Raw genomic sequence first — 19407 nt, 5'->3', positions numbered from 1 at the left:
TAAATATCAACTGATAATGTTTCTAGCATCACTTAAGGTCTATGAATGGGGGAAGATTAACAAAATCAGTCATCATAAAAAAACTCTTCGGGGCCAAGAAATCTGAGAAAGCCTCCCAAAGAGAAAGTCAGAAATCAAGTCCAATGAGAGAGCCAACACTGGAGAACCACATGATGAGGCACAGTTCAGATGAAACATTACAACAGAGTGAAAAAGAAGAGTTCCCACCTGATGCAGGGACTCGGGGCGCAGGCTCCAGAAGTCCCAGACCATGTCAGGATCCTTCAGGTGTGTTTGAGGGTTTCTCTTTTGACTATGGACAAAGGATGGAAACTAAACAGAAAAAGAGAAAAAAGTCCCAAAACTAAGTTTATAGGAATTATGGTGTCTTACATTATACATTGCCTATGGCTAGGTCTACAGATTGTAACTCAGAACAAGATAATCCTAGAACTTTACACTGCCAAACCCTAAAATGAAATTTACCCTCTACATGTTTCCATGGCAAAGTGCCTCTTTTTGTTAATCTTCCAGGCTCTACAAAGAAAACTGGACTATTCCCTGAAGTCAGTGAATCTTGAAATGCCAAACTGAAGACCAATCCAGCCAACCCAAATTCTCTTCCTGCTTTTCCTGGGGCTTCTCTTTAAATGCCAGTCAATACAGAGTGTTTGAAATCAATTTAAATTAAACATTTGTGGAGTGCAATATACTTTATCACCTACCAATATGGCATCCCTGATGAAGAAAATGGGGGTGTTATTTCCAACAAGATCCCAATTACCATCCTCTGTGTAAAATTTCACAGCAAACCCACGAGGGTCCCGAACTGTGTCCGCTGAGCCTGACTCTCCAGCTAGAAAATTCAAATGGGAAAAATGAAGGATAAGCCAGGGTACTTGCCATCAAAGAAACCTAAAGTCATAAAGAAACACTGGGATCTCTCCTCTCCAATCTACTTCTAAAAAGGGAAATCAGGGGCACCTGGGTGGCTCAGTGGGTTAAGCCTCTGCCCTCGGCTCAGGTCATGATCTCAGGGTCCTGGGATCGAGCCCCACATCAGGCTCTCTGCTCGGCGGGGAGCCTGCTTCCCCCCGTCTCTCTCTGCCTGCCTCTCTGCCTACTTATGATCTCTCTCTCTCTGTCAAATAAATAAATAAAATATTTTTAAAATAATAAATAAATAAAAATAAAAAAAATAAAAAGGGAAATCATGTAGTTAAGTGCCTGGGTTATTATTTCTACCACCTACTAGCTAATCTGAGTCTACCAATTAAACAAAAGAATTCATTGAGAGTGATAAAAGAGTATATAACTGTAAAAGCTAAAAGGATTATCCATTTAACATTAGATAGCCTTGTTTAAAAGGTAATTAAAACTTAAATGAAAATAAAGAAAATACTTATAAAGATTAAGATAGCAAACAGGGAGAATCAGAGAGTAGTGGAAATTGTGAGGTTAAGGTTAAGAAAATGAGTGAAAATACAGATTCTTATTCTTAATGTCATTTACTTTTGAATCCACAGTATTTTTAAAATGCACAGACTGAAGAGAAACAGCATTAATCGTGCATTGTGGGGTGTTGAGAGGTGGCATGATAGATCTAACTCATACTAGCACTACTGAAAAAATCACCGTACTTCTGAAATAGAATTAACCCCACCTTGCAAAGTAGATCTACAGATTAGATTACAGCTAATGTCTGTAAAGCACACAACCACAGATGGCACAGAGTTAATTCCCGATAAAGGGCAGATATTGCAGTTGCTGAGTAAGTACCCCACTCCACGTTTCCATCTGAGGCAACCACTTGTAGGAAAGTTCTTTCCAAATGTCACAGAATTGCAGTGCTGGCCTGGTGTGATTTCCTAAGACCTCAAACAAATAGAATTTAAAGGAACTTTCGGCATGTCTCAGAATTTTTTTTCTACTGTAAAACCTGGCTATCATTTGGAGAAGTGTTTTTTTCTATCTTCTAATATGCTTTCCTTGCAATGTAGTTATAAATGCCCTGAAGAAGGTACACGGTTGAGTCATCGCAATGCCAGTCACGCAGACAGACAGACTTACCGACAGTGGAGAATCGAACAGCAATGGGAGTCCTCTTTCCAATATGCTCAAACACCTTCGCTTTGGAGTATCTGGTAATGTCATGAGTGACCTCAAAGTAGCCAAAAGCCCCTAATGAGAAAGACACAGAAATCCTCATCATGAGACCATTGCAGACCACTCAATAGGCCCTCATTGGGCATCTGGGTGCAGCACTGGCCTTTTGGGAGCTTCCAAGATGACTGGAGAAAGGAGAGATACATGTCCAAACACAAAATGATGGGTGCAAAATGCAAAGCCCTCAGTGCTACACTGAGTGCTATGTAGCTAGAACCAAGAGGAAGGAGAGATGAGTGGGGCTAGAAGTAGTGGGTCAAGGCTGGCCCAAGGACACAGGGCCTGAGGTGGTCTGGAATCACAGGGAGGAGCCAGGAGGGAAAGAGAAGAACAGGGGGAAGAAGAGTAAACACAGGAATGAAAAGATCAATAAAACACTCAGGAAGACACCACAGGCCAAACTACAAACTGAACAGCATACCAAAGCCTTGATAGAAAAGCCACACAGAAAAAGCTGGAGAAGATGGAAGGTAAAAATAAACTAGAAAGTTCTAACTGGGAGTCAGAGCAAGGAGCTAGGAGACAAACGTGTTCTTTCTATCAAGCTTTCTTGTCCAACTGAGTTTTCAGCTTTCTTTTAAACATTACCCTATGTTGCGTTTCTGCAATAAAAGCAAGATAAAAAGTTTTACACAACTTTTGGACAAAAAAGGAAAAATCACCACAAACCCACCCCCTAACACAACTATCCTCAACTTTGCGCCGTTCACGCCAGTATGTATCCCATCAGTGCACCATCTAAATCTAGCTATGATTTCAGCATGCCGTGTCTGCATTTTCATATTTTTATTTCTTCACAAAAATGCACAAGGAAAAAAAAAGTGCATGAGGGAAGAAAAGGAAGATCACTTTCGTTTTTACTAAAATATTTAATATCTCATGTTCAATCCGGAGAAATAATCATCATTTAATTACGAGTTCCTCTCCCAATGGACATTTTTTTTCCCCTTTCTCCCAGGAATGGAGATTTGCTACTTGTATTAAAGGAGCTCCAACCCTGTGAGAAGGAATTTTTAACCCAAGTGTTGTGCAACAATCCTTTCACGACAAATAAACATGGCTCTCACCTGCTCCTTTGGCGTGCACGACTCTCTCAGGGATTCTCTCCCGGTCAAAGTGAGCCATTTCATCGGTGAACACCACATCCTGAATGAGAAGGGGACCCCGGGGCCCTGATGTCATAACATTGAGTTTGTCTCCGACTGGATTACCGGCACCGGTGGTCAGGACATCAGGTTTCTAAGTGAGTAAACAGAAAAGGACAAAGAGAGCAGGAGAGTTGGTACCCATTAATCAACCCATTATTCACACTGTCAGAGGGCACACTATTTCCCAATTTTTAGACCTTCTGCTCAAAGTCTTTTTAATTTTCCTGGGTCCGAAATGCTGAAATGCTGCAAGATATGCCACTGCTTGCAGTTCAGAGTCGGGTCTCGGAAATCCTTGAAAAATCTCAACACCAATCTGTTTGGCGATCTGCTCTGAAGAGCAGAAAGAGGGCTAAGTAAGCTGCCAGCCCTCACAGCCCCTGCTCTTGACAAAGCCCCCGAGCTCCACACAGGAAAGCCCCGGAGAGGAAGCTCCCCACGCGGAATGTCTGAGCTGATCGTGAGAAGACGGTCTCCAGAGGAGCCATGCTGGTCATCGGTCAACTTTCAGCTGCTTTCTGAGTGCTACAGCTGTTCACGTGAGTCATCCCAGAGAGCACTCCCCTCTCTTGAGCAGCAGATGCCAGCTTTCTGTAATATCGCTTTCCAATTCCAAAACAAAAAAGCCAAAAAAAGTCACGGCTTTTTATGGTCACTGAAAATAAACTGTTGCTGCTAAGATGGGTTGTAGTATTAATTGTCTAAAGATGTCAAATGTCCCTGAAATAGGACAGGTTATTTTACCATAACAAAGAATTCTTTTTTTAAATCTACCCAATTCTCCAATATCAGTAAATACATCGGAAGCTCCTGGCTGTCCCTTCTCTAGGATGGGAGCCCCAGCATTTTTTAATAAATGATCCTAAGCAGCTCTTGGAATCATCTTGGCCCCTACCCTGTACTCCTGACCAGGGACAATTGCCTCTCCAGTGTCCTCCCCTGGCCACCGGGAAACCAGAGGAGATGTGTGGGGGAAGCAAAGCCCAGCCATGTCCATCGAGAACAACTCAAAAAGGTCTAGTGATGGAAGTCCATAGTACCAACTTCATGTGCCTAGGATTTTCACAAACCTGGAATGGAGTGTATAACTTTTCCTCTGCAGGTACCCCTGCTCTGAAATTAAAAGAAGGTCAATACCTGTCTTTTCCCTAGAAGGGGATATTGGGGGGGGGGTCACTCTAAAAGCCTATAAAAATACCATGAGCTCTTTGGGAAAATGCACTACACAAGAGAGATCTTGGAGTCTTCAGAATTAATAAAGAAGACTCCAACACCCACTAGAGTTCTCCTCACATCGAAACGCGAAGAAGCCAACATGGAACCTTAGAAAAACCGTGAGTGCTGGTGTCAGAGTCTGGGTCTGACTTCCAGCTCTGCCAATGATCAGATGTCTATGTGCTGGCATGTTACTTACCATTTCTGAGTCCCAACTTTGCATGTGCAAAATGGACAAGAAACAACAATCTCCCAGAGTTAATATGGGGATTGAAAGCACTAAATTCCTGCAAATTGAGGGCGCCACACTAGGCACGCACACGCTACCATTTTACTGGTCATGTGGAGTGATCTGATAGCAGAAGCAAAGCATTTTAGGTTTTCTTTTCTAACCACCATGACACGTGTGTGGCATCCATTCAGACTCTGAGCAAAAATCTGCCCACACTGTACCATGCTCTTCTCCTTCTCAACACATAAACACAGCACTAAAGGACCTTTAAAAAAAAATCAATCAATCAAGGGGATATGGCATAAAGGAGAGAAGTATGACAGAGGATACCAAGAGGCTCGGGAAAGCGAAAGGTAAACAGGTCCGAGTTGTCATTTATATCACTCATGAAACCAGTAAAAGCACATCACACACCCCCTCCGGACCACCAGGTCGGAGCGATATGGTCAAGAATAAAAACCAGGCCCAGAGAAGGCATATGCACAGCAAGGCGGATGAATGGACGGCTGAATAAAGAACTAAAAAAATGAGATGGTCTCACCTGATGGCCCAGACTCATGCAAGTCGGGAGTGAGAATGCTGGAATTTTGCGCCAAGGGGCTTCCCTCTCACCCGATGCAGGAATGTCCTCTGCAATACCAATCCACTAAGAAGTGAATCTGGGTTTCTCCACCACAAGTATAGCATCCAGACTCTCTTCCTTGCTCTAATAGATCATCAGTCCTAATATTTAACAGCTTTCCTCATGCACGCTCGTGTGTATATAATCTGCCTTCAAAAAAAGTGTGCCAGAAAAAGCTTCAACTGGGTCAGCCACACAGAAGGAAGTCCAAAGGGAGGGCAAAGACTAGAAGAAAAAGATCCCTGACTTCAGGGGCTGTTTAGGGCAACACTCGATGAGAGAAACCGACCTGAACTAAAGAGAAGAGAGTGTATCTTAGAAGGTGAGAAGGATGCCATGTATTTGCTGAGAAGAAAAGACCTAAGGAAATGAAGCTGTATTAAATAAAATGAGAAGTGGGGCAGGGGAATGAACCATGGAAAACGAGTTTTTAAACATGATTTATGAAAAAAAAAAAGTGCAAGGCTTTAGAGAGATTTCTGGAAGATAACAATAGCTTGGTGTGAGCAGCAGTCTTGCCTCAAAATGCCCTCTTTTCTCATCTCTATGTTATGAGGAAGTGATAATGGACACTCCGAGGTTAAAGGTTCCTCCTTACAGAACCCAAGACAAAAAAGAATGAAAAGCAGTTATTAAATGCATTTGCTTGCCTTGAGGGACACTATATTCCAGATACATCTCCAAAAATACTACAAAATAAGCAATTAAATCATCTCCCTAGCTTCCCTTTTCTACTCCCTAGGTATATTCAGAGTCAGGAAGAAAGTGTGCATTAAGATTTAGAGTAAATTTACCCAACAGCATTACAAAAATGTGTAGGGGTGCCTATGGTGTGTTAGCGTTGGGGACCACAGCAGCAAACATCAACATTCCTGCTCTCATGGAACTCAGTCTACAGGGGTTGTTCAGTGTCATATTACTTACAGCAGCGAAAGCTGACATGTAACTTAAATATCCAAAAATAGAGGCAGAGTTAATGAAATACTATGCCACCATTAAGAATCTCATCCACAGGGGCGCCAGAGTGGCTAGTGGGTTAAGCCTCTGCCTTCGGCTCAGATCATGGTCTCAGGGTCCTGGGATCCAGCCCCGCATCAGGCTCTCTGCTCAGCGGGGAGCCTGCTTCCTCCTCTCTCTCTCTGCCTGCCTCTCTGACTACTTGTAATCTCTATCAAATAAATAAATAAAATCTTAAAAAAAAAAAAGAATCTCATCCACAAAAAAATTTAAGTAACAATAAAACTATCATAACATTTAAGTGATATCATTATAGGTCATTTTAATTTTCTTTAGATTTCTATTTTCTTTCCTAAAATAATTTTTAAGTCAGAAAGTCTACCTACATCTAATCAAATATCAGAAGTTTTTCAAATTATCTGTATTTTGTATTGACTTAATGAAGGCAATGTATATATCCTCATGTCCTACAGTTCCTAAAAACATGCTTTAAGGTCCTATTTTATTTATTTCAGAGAGAGAGATAGTGCAGATGACTGAGAGGGACAGAGGAAGAGGGAGAAACAAACTCCCCACTGAGCAGGGACTCTGACTCAGGGCTCCATTCCAGGACCTTGGGATCATGACCTGAGCCGGACACAGACGCCTAATCAAGTCCCACAGGCGCTCCCTTAAAAACATTTTTTGGGGGGAAAAAAAAAATTTTGGGGGGGTTTTTAAATTATTATTATTAACATATAATGTAGTATTTGCTTCAGGGGTACAGGTCTGTGAATCCTTAAAGACATTTTTAATGAAGACACCACAAGTGTCCACTTCCAATTACCTAATTACTTTCTAAAAAACTCCCTAAATTATGCTTTATTTTCACTTGCCCATGTAAATTTAAAAACATGAAATCTCCATTTGGAGTTACATCTTCAGCTTAAAATGACTGCATAGAAAACAAAGAAGCATACGATAGATACGATAGATATGTAATTATTTTTACATTTTAGGGAAAGACCCTAAATAAGGTTCTTCTTCTCTACTTTCTTTCTTCAGAGAAATAATTACAATGCAGAGAGAAAATTCTTCAGAGAATGGGCCGCTGCTGAGCACAGGCTCTTAAACAAATGTTACCTATCATAGTTCATTGATGGTAACATTTTTAAAATAATTTTTAATAAATAATTTTAAATTTTAATTTTAATTAATTTAATTTTAAATTTAAATTAAAAAAATAATTTTTTAATAAAAACAATTTTTTAATAGTTTAAGATCTTTAAAGCTGGGGTATGTCCTACCATCCGTGACCTCTTAGCAATGCATCCTGGTTTGGCCAGGCAGGGTTTTCTCCTGAGTAGTGTATAGGGCGCTGGTACATTTCACAGTACCTGGCATCTCAGACTCAATGAAATAGGACATTCGCTCGAGGCTGGGAAAGCGCAGTCTTAAAATCCAACTCAAAGGCAGCTATATTTAGTGTGTAAATTCCTTTGTCAAGATTGATACACTGAAACTATGGCCACTAAATGCTGACAGAAGAGGGGCAGGGGCAAAAGAATATGTGTGTGCCCGTGACCGTGAGGGTGCCAGACATGGAAGAGGGGCAGGGTGAGACACAAGAGACCAGGACAGAGCACTGAGGGACAGCACCATCCCCTCGCAAGGAAGGGAAGAGGCAGCGAAGGAGAAAGAATGCATGGAAGCTTGTCACAGAGTCCAAACTCCGGGACAGAGAATTTCGGGACAGAAGCCAACAGTGGCACTTGCTGCACAAAGACCAATGGAACTGAGGACTGAAAAGGGGATTCTGGTCTTGGAAACCTGGGGCCTCTGGTGACCAGTCCCATGACAGTTTCAAGGGTAAATAAAATAAAATGAGAGCGAGCCAGCCACTGACGACTACTGATGGTGTGACTTGAGCCAAGGAAAAATGACTCTGACGGGGTGCATCTGAGGTCCTGTAATAAAGGATTGTGACCATTGTCTTTGACTTTAAATCAGTGACCCTGGAGGTGTAAGTTTCAGCGGGCCGACCCAGGAATGCAGAGGAAGGAAGGAAGCAGAGGCGATGAATGCAGTGTCTAGAACGGCAGTGACAAAAGGAAGAGGGGAGAGGTGGTGGCTCAGAAGGCAGTGAGCGCCCCGTGTCCAATTCCAGGGTCAGCACCATGCACGGAGCACTGCGATCAACCCCAGTTTAAACACAATTTGTTTTTGTTCTGGTTTAGGGCAAACTTGCAGCAATCTCCAGCATTTCAAATACTTCTGAACGAGTAAGCGGAGAGCAGTGAAAACCAGCCCTTCGGGGCTAAAAACAACCACAAAAATAGCCAGGAATGGGACACTTAGAAGAGGTTGCCTGGTTAGGGAGCCCAGTCAGGTGAAGCCAAGCCACTCTCTGCACCAGCTGAGAAGGGCAGAGTCTGGTCAGGAGGGGATGAAAGGAGAGAAGGGGGAACAAAAAGCCCACAAACGGCAGAACCAGCAGCCTCAGGATGATGTTAAGGGCAGCAAAAGGGTGGCAGGCTTTATATAGGTGCTAGGGGAGAAATGTCTGGAGGAGAAAACAAGTATGAGCCTGTCTGCAGGTCAAGGTCATAAAAAACAGCCATAGGGCACATGGGTCACATGAGAAGCTCAACCATCCCAACATGCACTCATGGTACCATCCAGAGGGTGCGGCATTGAGAATAAGGGCCTCTCAGGCACACCCAGTTCAACACTCACTCATTCACTCCACCGGCCTTGCCCCTGCCCTGCCCCCACCATCCCCACAGACCACAGAGGCTGTGAGGCAAGAGGAATCTCTATGTTCTGCACAAACAACAGGACAGGCTGCAGTCTTGGAGGAGGGCAGACCACAGCCATGCCCCGCAGCCTGTGCCCCTGATTCTTGCCAGCTACAGACCAAAGAAACAACACCCCAGGATGCCAGCTCTGGGCTTTCTCTGGTAAGAGGACGGAGAATAGCTATTTCTGGTCCAACGCTAACCAAGAAGGACAGAGGATCAACGCAAATGACAGAACTGTACAGAATTGCTAATTTCTCTTCCTAACAGCCATTTCTGAGCCACCTGCCATATGTGAGGCTTTATCCTAGCTACCCTTACATAAATCATCTCCCTTAAGCCACCAATAATCTAGTGAGAGACGGGTTATTATTTCCGTTTAATGAGTAATACTGTATGATTGGAGAATTTCAGTGATTTTACATAGATTTCAATGTTGGGGCACAGGTCTACCTGTTCTATATAACAAGTATGATGGGCAAAGAGATTTCTTCCAACTTGCTGACTATTATGTTGCTGTTGTTATTGTTGTTTTAAACTCAGATCACTGAGTTTAAAAACTCTTTAAAGTTTTTTAGGATTATAATTTTAGGATTCTCTTTAGGATTAGAATTTTTTAATGACAGAAAAGCTTTTCATTGGTGGGGAATTCTAGGAGCTCGCTCTCTCTCAGGGAAAGCAGCATTTGTATTTGCTAAGGAATTTATGTCTTTTTGGCTGACAACTATCCATGGCATTCACACATGCTTCTCCTGAACAGGCTCTTCCTGCCCCCACCCCATGCCATCCCTCGAGGTAGGCCAAGGGCATCTGCTTGTTCCCCACAGAACAAAATATTTATAATTCCCTATTGCTTCACTGTTTTCCCTCTCTAGACAGTATACTCGTTTTACATCTATAACCCTGATGCCTGACACGATGCCGTTATCAACAAGTATACAAAAAAAGGCTTGTGTGGGACTCCTGGGTGGCTTCATCAGTTAAGCATCTGACTTTTGATTTCAGCTCAGGTCATGGTCTTGGGGTCATGGGATTGAGTCCTGCTTCAGCCTCCATGCTCAGCGCAGAATCTGCTTATCCCTCTCCCTCTGCTCCTCTCCTTGCTCTCTCTCTCTCTCTCTCTCAAATAAATAAATAAAATCTTTTTAGGGGCGCCTGGGTGGCTCAGTGGGTTAAAGCCTCTGCCTTAGGCTCAGGTCATGATCCCAGGGCTGTGGGATCGAGCCCTACATCGGGCTCTCTGCTTGGTGGGGAGCCTGCTTCCCCCTCTCTCTCTCCGTCTGCCTCTCTGCATACTTGTGATCTCTGTCTGTCAAATAAATAAAAATCTTTTTAAAAAAATCTTTTTAAAAAGGCTTGTGGAGGGGCGCCTGGGTGGCTCAGTGGGTTAAGCCGCTGCCTTCGGCTCAGGTCATGATCTCGGAGTCCTGGGATCGAGTCCCGCATCGGGCTCTCTGCTCAGCAGGGAGCCTGCTTCCTCCTGTCTCTCTGCCTGCCTCTCTGCCTGCTTGTGATCTCTCTCTGTCAAATAAATAAATAAAATCTTTAAAAAAAAATAAAATAAAATAAAAAGGCTTGTAGAGTGGTTGGCCAGTTAGCTCAGTTGGTTAGAGCGTGGCACTGATAAAAAGGCTTGTAGATTCAACATGTGAATAAATTAAGCTATGGACTAATACAAAATGGCCAAGAAAGATTATTTCTAAGTGGAAAGAAAGAAGCAACAAAAGTCTCTCTCTCGGGGCGCCTGGGTGGCTCAGTGGGTTAAGCCGCTGCCTTCGGCTCAGGTCATGATCTCAGGGTCCTGGGATCGAGTCCCGCATCGGGCCCTCTGCTCAGCGGGGAGCCTGCTTCCCTTCCTCTCTCTCTGCCTGCCTCTCTACCTACTTGTGATCTGTCTGTCAAATAAATAAATAAAATCTTTAAAAAAAAAAAAAAAAGTCTCTCTCTCTCTCCCCCTGCATCTCCCCTCCCAAAAATAAATGGGAAATGTTTGAATTTATAACTTCAAATTCTGATCAAACACCTTTAGACAAATGTTATGAAAACTGCTGCAGAAATTGGCAAAGAAGGACTCTGGCTTGTCTAAAAACTGACACCATGATCAAAAGTAAGGACTCAAAGTAAAACTCCATTTTGGCTTTGCTTTTTCTTATTTTTGGCTGGAGTTAAGACATGAATGAAGAAATTTTCCTGGGAGGAGTAAGGCTGGCTTTCTCTGATAAAATATTCTATCAACAGTTTCCATTTATTAGTGCGCTCTGCTTACAGAAGTTCCAAGAACTTACTAAACATCATTCTTCCATGTTTTAATTGACAAAGATTGGTAATACAGCCCATCCCTAACTTTCAGTCTCAAAGGAGTCATAATGACATCTTGTCCTTCTCAGAGATCAACACAGAATATACGATATTTTCTAGCAAATTATGGCTTAACATTCTACATTTATTCAACAAAGATTCATCAAATATGCACAATGTACACACCCATGTACAGAAACCAAAGACTGTCTTGGCCCTCAAATTTCTTTGGAGGAAAGGGGAGAGACCAGAGTGCTCCAAGCCTCCCGACCCATTCCAAGGGACTAGGCAGTTTGGGAAAAGAACCCAGGCCTCACAGGGTCCCCACCCTTCTCCCCTTTGGAAGCCAGTGGCCACAGGCAGCACACATCCTGCTCTCCCAGGGGCTGGCCTGGTAATCTCCACTGCCTAAATGCAAGGGGTAAATTCAACACAGGCGTTATTTTAGCAAGTCCTCTCGGCCAAAACGCCTAAGCCACATTCTCCAACCAAGCCTCTACCAGTAATGAAAATAACACTTGGAACTGACTCATCCTGCTGATTCTTGCTTCAGCTTGGGTATGGAATTTGTGGGTGAGAGATCTCACTTACAGAACTTTCTCAAACCTCATAATAACAAAAACAACTTAGTATATAGGCATTATTCTAAACTCTACTTGGGTTAGCACATTTAATCCAGCTGTGTGAAGTATGAGTATACCTTCGCTATAAAGAAGAGGAAACTGAGGCTCAGAGAAGTTATGCAATTTACTCCAGGTCACCCACACAGAAAAGGTCAGAATCAGAATCTGAACCCAAGCAAACTGGCTCAAGAATGGAAACTCTGGGGGCGCCTGGGTGGCTCAGTGGGTTAAGTCTCTGCCTTCAGCTCAGGTCATGATCCCAGGGTCCTGGGATCGAGCCCCCATTAGGCTCTCTGCTCAGCAGGGAGCTTGCTTCCCTTTCTCTCTGCCTGCCTCTCTGCCTACTTGTGATCTCGGTCTGTCATATAAGTAAATAAAAAAATAAAATAAAATCTTAAAAAAAAAAGAATGCAAACTCTTAACCACAATACTACAGCATTTCTTAAAACAACAGAGCTAACATGTCCTGTATGCATTCTATGTGGTGGGTAATTGACATGTATTAATTTACACGCATGTATTACATAAATGAGTCCTCAACAATCCTTTAAGGTAAGGAGAATTATTAGCCCAAATTTAATATGGAGAAACCATGGGGGAGGGAGGTGAAGCAACCTGCCCAGGAGTCAAGTGACAATTTGAATCGTATCTGACTGTAAAGCCTGACCCTTTACTGCTTCATAAAACCACTAGGAACTGTGTTTATAACTACCAGAAGAAGGGCTTAAAAGACATATCAACCGATGCAACATGTGAACCTTATTCAGACTGCATTTAAACAAAGCATTAAAAAGCAGACAGAGAGACAGACAGACGTGCCAAGAGTCCCCAAGACCATCTACCTCCAGGTGATTCCCTAGGAGGAGTCATGGGACCCAGCAGTGAGTCATACTCAGGCTGTAATTTATTATAGCATTTTAATACAAAGCAAAACCCCAGCAAGGAGAAAGGCAGGTGGAGTGAAGTCCAGAAGAAACAAGCACAAGCTTCCAGAGTCCTCTCCCGGGGCGAGGGGTGGGAGAGGGGGGGTCACCCAAGACACACTTAACCCTCCAGCAAGATGTGGCAACACCTGTGAAATGTTGTCTAGCAGGGAAGCTCATTAGAGACTCAGCACACGAAGTTTATATAAGGAGCTGATGGTGGAGGTGCCCTCTGGCTCCCAGCAGGAAAGCAGGGACTCAGTAAACACTACATTGTTTGCACAGCTCTGGGAATCAGTTGCTCTTACCAGCCCAGGTAGGGGAGCCTTCCTGAAATCCAACTTCCAGACACCAGCCAGGGGCCACTCTTGCAAGTAGGCCTTTCTACAGTCAACTTTGGTCTGTAGGTGAATGCTTTTCTGCACAATCAGGGAAAGTGAACACACTGACTGGCTGAGAAAGGTACGCGATTACTGCTCAGGTTCTAGATGTGACAGTGGTATTCTTACAGAGTTATTATCTTTGGGAGATAAAGGCACTTATGAGGTTCATTATATGATCCTCTCTACTTCAGTTCCGGTTTCAAATTTTTCACAATATAAAGTTTCAGGGTGTTTTTTTGTTTTTTCGAGTTTTTTTTAACATCAAGAATCAAGGAGAGATGTCTAATAAAAGAAACAGGGAAGAAGGTGAAGGGAGAGAAAGGGCAGGCTGCATCAGTAACTCTAACAAGTGGGTGCTCATTGTGACCACAGTCCATACTGAATTCTTTCCCTAGAGCCACCCATTCGGTCACGACAAAGAGCAGAATTCAGCACTGCACATAAAATACACACTAGGCAACTGACTAGATGGTTAATGCCAGCTCCTGCCCAGAGAGCGTGTACCATCATGAGAAAATGTGAAAACCCTAACTACCAAGGCCATTTAATACTAAATTCCAGATGTAGTTGGATTGGCTTTATTATTATTATTGTTATTGCTATTATTAACCTTAAGACATTCTAAGCATCAGAAGGCACCCGACCTTAATTAAGGGCCCATCACACCAGGGCGATTCACAAGATCAAAATACATGAAGTGATAACACTGGGAAAAGTTTCTGATTGCCTTCATGACCAAAAAGGATGCTTCCTGGGCTACACGCAGAGACTTCTCACTGGGATGCACTTTGTCCTGTAAGCAAACTTCATCATGGTTAAGCCACCAGGTGCCTTGTATAGGTCAATGCCAACAGGTCATTCTAAGCTCTAGAAGCAAGACTGATTTTCATTCTACTTTACTCATTGTCTAAGTTATCCTGTTCCCTCCACCTAGGGTATGGTCACTCAAAAAAATATATTAAATAACGTATCGTGGAAAATGTCAAATCTTTTCAAAAAGGGTAAAAAAAAAATCAAGTCTTTTTTAAAAATTTTAATTAACATACTCATACAACATACTGATTTCACAATTCTATATTCAGTGTTCATCATGATAAGTGTAGTCACCATCTGTCACCATACTATTTTCCTATAATATTCAAACTATGTTCTTAATAAAGAACACAAATGGGGGCACCTGGGTGGCTCAGTCATTAAGCGTCTGTCTTCAGTTCAAGTCATGATCCCAGGGTCCCGGGATTGAGTCCCGCATCGGGCTCCTTGCTCAGCAAGAAGCCTGCTTCTCCCTCTCCCACTTCCCCTGCTTGTGTTCCCTTTCTTACTGTGTCTCTCTCTGTCAAATAAATAAAATCTTTAAAAAAAAAAAAAAAGAAAAGAAAAGATCCTATTGGTACTAAATAGGGTACATTGAAAGCTTCTAAACAGGCCCTTTCAGCATGGTAACTGCTACCAGAACTGCAACGTTTATGGCCTTAGACCAACAACAGTGCCCTGAGCAAGAACAAGAAGTGCTATCAGGCGCGCAGAGAATTGCCTGTCCCTGCTGTTGCACTGAGTCGGGGAAGGGTGAAGGAGCAAATGACACAAGAAAGTAAGAAAGAGGCCAGAAACAGAACTAGTGGGTGTTTTAACCCAGAAAAAAATAAAATAAAAGCTACATTTTACAAGGAAGATAAATGTCAGACTTAAAGGTCATATATCACTGTATCTCTGAGCACACAGAGACTGAACACACCCCCTCCTTCACCCAAAGAGGAAAAGTTTGTTTTTCAAGCCAGGCTGTTTTATATTAGTACCTGTAATAGTCAAAGTGTCACAACAGTTGCTAATGTGTTTTTTTTTTTTTCTCTTCTTGGTGAGTTATCAAGGCTTCCAGCAAGAAATGGTCAAAACATTGCTATGACAAAAAAAAAAAACAAAAAAAAAACAAAACACATTGCTATGGGTTTTCAATCATTAGCAAATATTTCAAATAATCTTATCAAGAATAAAACCTTAAAATAAAAATAAAAATAAAAACTGAAAGGGCACCTGGTGGCTCAGTTGATTGAGCATCTGACTCCTGATCTCAGGGTCGTGATTTCAGGCCCTCTGTTGGGCTCTATGCTGGGTGTGGAGCCTACTTACAAAAAAAAAAAAAAAAAAAAAAAAAAAAAAAAAAAAAAAAAGAGAGAAAGAATAGAAAAAGAAAAAAATAGAGAGTGGGAGGGAGGATGTTGATAAAAAGCTGCCCACTTACACAGAAAAATGACATACATTAAAAAAAAAAAAAGATTATACCTGCCTATCACTACATCACAAGAAATGACTAAATAGATTTTCATATGGAATGTATGGTTTGGATAACATAGTAAGTCGGCTACCCGGATTGGGGTAGACATTTCCCAGCTGCCCTCTCTATTAGGTGTGGTCATGTAACAGGCCATTGGAGCCAATGTAGCCAATGGAAGATGAGTAGAAATGACCTACACCACTTATAGCCCAGTCCCTAAACCCCCCACATACCCTTCTCCATGTTCTTAACCTTCTACAGATGGGCAGTGATGCCCAGGGCAACCTTTAAAGCTAAGCCTGGAACCCTCCCTCAATAACTATAGGCCATACAGTACTCATCCCAAACCACTTTGGCCCATCATGTAAGAAACAAATTTCTATTATGTTTATGCCGTAATACATTTCGGAATTATTACAGCCCTTAGTCCACATATGACTTCAAAGATGAGCTATGGATCAATAATAAAAAGACAATCTAGTTTTTTAAAGGACATAGTTGAACAGCTATGTCAGAAGAACATAACCCAATGGTTAATAAGCACATGAAAAGACGCTCATTCGCACTGGTCATGAGAATAATGCAAATTACAACCGCAGTGAGACACCACTTCGTACCCACAAGAATGGCTAAAATTAAAAGACTGACAACACCAAAGTTGACAGAATATGGAGCAACTGGCACTCTCATACACAGCTGACAGAAGTGTTAAATGGTATAAATGCTTTGGAAAAAGACTTAGCATTTCTTATAAAATACTCACTTACCCTATGACCCAACAATTCTACTGCAGGCATTTCCTAAGAGAAATAAAAGCATATGTGCACAAAAATTTCTGTTTAAGACTTTTCATTGCAGCTTTATTCGTAACAGCCGAACAGTGGAAATAGCCCTCACGCCCAGCAACAGTGTATACAAATGGTGCTGTATTCATGCAATGGAATACTACTCCACAATAAAAATAACAAACTGCTGATACAAACAGCATCATGAATGAATCTTAAAACACTTTTTTCTTGTTTTAATCTTAAAACATTTTTGCTGAATTAAAGAAGTGTTAACACAAAAAAGCACCTAAGCCAAAGGCTAAAAAGAAATCAAAAAGGATTTGCCTGGGGCAAGACTGCAAAGGTTGCAGTAAATCACTGGGAAACAGCATGAGAGAACTTTCCAGGGTGACAATAATTGTCTCTGTACCTTGAGGAGGGAATAGGATTCTCCGGTATATATGTATCAAAATATCACCGAGGGGCGCCTGGGTGGCTCAGCCATTAAGCATCTGCCTTAGGCTCTGGTAATGAGCCCAGGGTCCTGGGAATCCCTGCTCCCTGCTCACCGGGAAGCCTGCTTCTCCCTCTCACACTCCCTTTGCTGTGTTCCCTCTCTCTGTCAAATAAATAAATAAAATCTTTTTTAAAAAATCATGGAATGGTACACTGAATATTTGTGTATTTCACTGTACATATTAACTTAAACACATAAACAAATATTGAACTCTGTTTTGCAAGTTTAGTGCTTAGGGGTGAAGTCTACTGATGGCTATAACCTACTCTGGGATATACAAAGGAATGGACAGTTACAATAACATGTAATTTAAAAAACATGTAATAAAGGATACATAGCAAAATGTGGTGAGTATATTTAAGTATACACTGCAGGATTCCTTCAACTTTTCTGCATGTATGAAATTTTCCAAAAAAAAGCATTGAAGAGTTAGAAAGGCTATGGGACATATGCAAAATTCTCTTTGGAGGATCTGGAGAAGGAGGTCATCTCAAAGAAATAAGCAGTTTTCACCAAGAGCAGCTAAAAGTGAAGAACAAGACATTAAAGTGACTGCCAATCAGGACCATCCACACAGCGCACAGACATGCCATCGGCAGAGAAGACAACAGTATTTCAACTATCAGCCCCCCATTATAGATGTGTTCTTGTAAGCCAATGTTTCACACATGGGCAACCATGTAGGGTAAATCGCCACTAGTGCTGTAATGATTTAACAACAGTTAATGATTCTCAAAATATAGAGGCAAGCTAGTTTCAGAACAAAATTTAAAGGGGTCCTTTAAAAATGAATAAATTGTGCTTTATGAAACACTCACTACGTTGTCCATATTGCTCTCAGTTCACAGAGTATCATGACAACTTCAATGTGAATCAGGATTTAGCGACCACTAGATACAGAAAGAATCCTGGCCCCCAGCAGTTAAGTTCTAATCCTGACTCTGCCCCTAACTGGCTGCCCATCCTTGATAAGACTCCAAGTCTCTCTGGTTCACTTTAGGAACTCATGAAAAACGGAACTACCCTCCTGGCATATAATAAAGGACAAAACAAGGAGAGAGAAGTGCTAGGCCCTAAGAGGGGCATGAAAACCTTCTCAAGAGCAGAGAATTATAAAGCGATCCACAGGACAGTTAGCATTAATACTCCAGTTCATGAATAACTAACTCAATTTTGAGAAAGAACATTAAGATGAGAAAAAGCATGGCTCTGGCCCTCTCTCTGCCATGGGAACTGGGCAAGTCCCTCAAGACTCTCTGGTCCAATAGGGCAAGAGAAGACTGAGATCAGAAGCACTCCCAACTAACCCAACCTGCTCAAAGATGCTCTTTGAGACTCTGCACCACTGGATACAGGCCAGGAACGCCTCACCCACCACCACGGAGCTGAACTCCTTTCTCACCTTTAAAGTTCTTGTTCAGATGTCACGTGCTTTGGGAAGTTTTCCAGCCAAGTCCAGTCACTCCCTTTACACTTACAGATAACCTATAATAGAGCCATCACCACGCTGTATGGTAATCACCTGTTTATCTGTGCTGTCTCCCTGACTAGACTTTGAGCTCCCCTACGCTCTAGTTCTTGCTTCACCGGCATCTGTACACCTCATCTCAGCACGGTGACTAGCACAGGCAGGCACTCCAAGAATACGTGTGAATAAACGCATTAACCAAGCCCTGACGTCGCTTCTAGCTCCAAAATGCTTGGCATGGTGTTTTTAAAATGCAAATGGAATTACGGACATAAAAATTCTTTATTTCGTCGTTGACTGCCATGCGTACGAAGTACTTGTGACTGCTGTTGGGGCTACCGAGATGATAAAACAGGATCCCTGCCCACATGGCACCCGGCAAATATGGAACCTTGGAGTAACTGCTTGAGCAAGGTCAAGGCTGGAGCCCCGTTCCCATTTCCTCCCTCACTTCCTTTCTTGCAGCTGTAGCTCTCTGCCTCTTTCCCCCTGAGTCTTCATTCCTCCCTCAAGCTGCGACCTCTGTCCCAGCTGGCAAAACTGCAAAACTTGGAGCCAATCACCCACGCTCTGCGGCCCACGACAAAACCAGCAGCAGCCTTTCCCCCAGACCCAGAGCCCTCTCCCCCTCCTCCCGAGAATGGACCAGTCCACCGGGGCTGAAAAGCAGCGCCCACCCCCGCCCGCGATCAGTGGTGCAGCCCCCCCCCCACCCCCGCACCGCCGCTGCGTAGGCGAAGCCTGGGCCGTTACTCGCCGACGCCCAGCTCCCTGCGCAAACCTTCTGGCCCGCTCGGGGAACGCGAGCTATACCTGCGCGGCCCGCTGCTCCTTCCAGAACTTCATCTGGTCGCTGGCTGGATCCCGGCTGTCCGCCATCGTGTGTGACTGGCCTTGCAGAACGTTGCAGGTGGCCTCGGCTCTCACGTCTCCACCCTCAGCGGACGACGCCAACTACCTCCGCGCGAATTAAAGTAGACTACTTCTGCCTCCGCCGGTCACTCCGCCCCTCAGCTCCGCCCCTTGTCCCGCCCCTGCA

The 19407-nt window shown here is 43.0% G+C and overlaps 1 protein-coding gene across 1 annotated transcript in view; it reads right to left on the bottom strand.

The window, feature by feature from the left end:
- CAT (catalase) overlaps positions 1-19383 on the bottom strand; it is a 39382-nt gene extending 19999 nt beyond the window's left edge. The window contains exons 1-5 of the mRNA XM_047691596.1: positions 19182-19383; positions 3234-3405; positions 2071-2181; positions 726-856; positions 229-333 (exon numbers count right to left, since the gene is read on the bottom strand). Of these exons, the coding sequence (XP_047547552.1) occupies positions 229-333; positions 726-856; positions 2071-2181; positions 3234-3405; positions 19182-19247 (585 nt within the window). The 5' untranslated portion in view covers positions 19248-19383. The remainder of the gene's footprint in view (positions 1-228; positions 334-725; positions 857-2070; positions 2182-3233; positions 3406-19181) is intronic.
- Between the last annotated feature and the right edge of the window lie 24 nt (positions 19384-19407).

Source organism: Lutra lutra, chromosome 10 (assembly GCF_902655055.1).
Source record: "Lutra lutra chromosome 10, mLutLut1.2, whole genome shotgun sequence".
Taxonomy (NCBI): Eukaryota; Metazoa; Chordata; class Mammalia; order Carnivora; family Mustelidae; genus Lutra; species Lutra lutra.
Note: the sequence above shows the minus strand (reverse complement) of the source record. Positions and strands in the feature narration are given on the sequence as shown.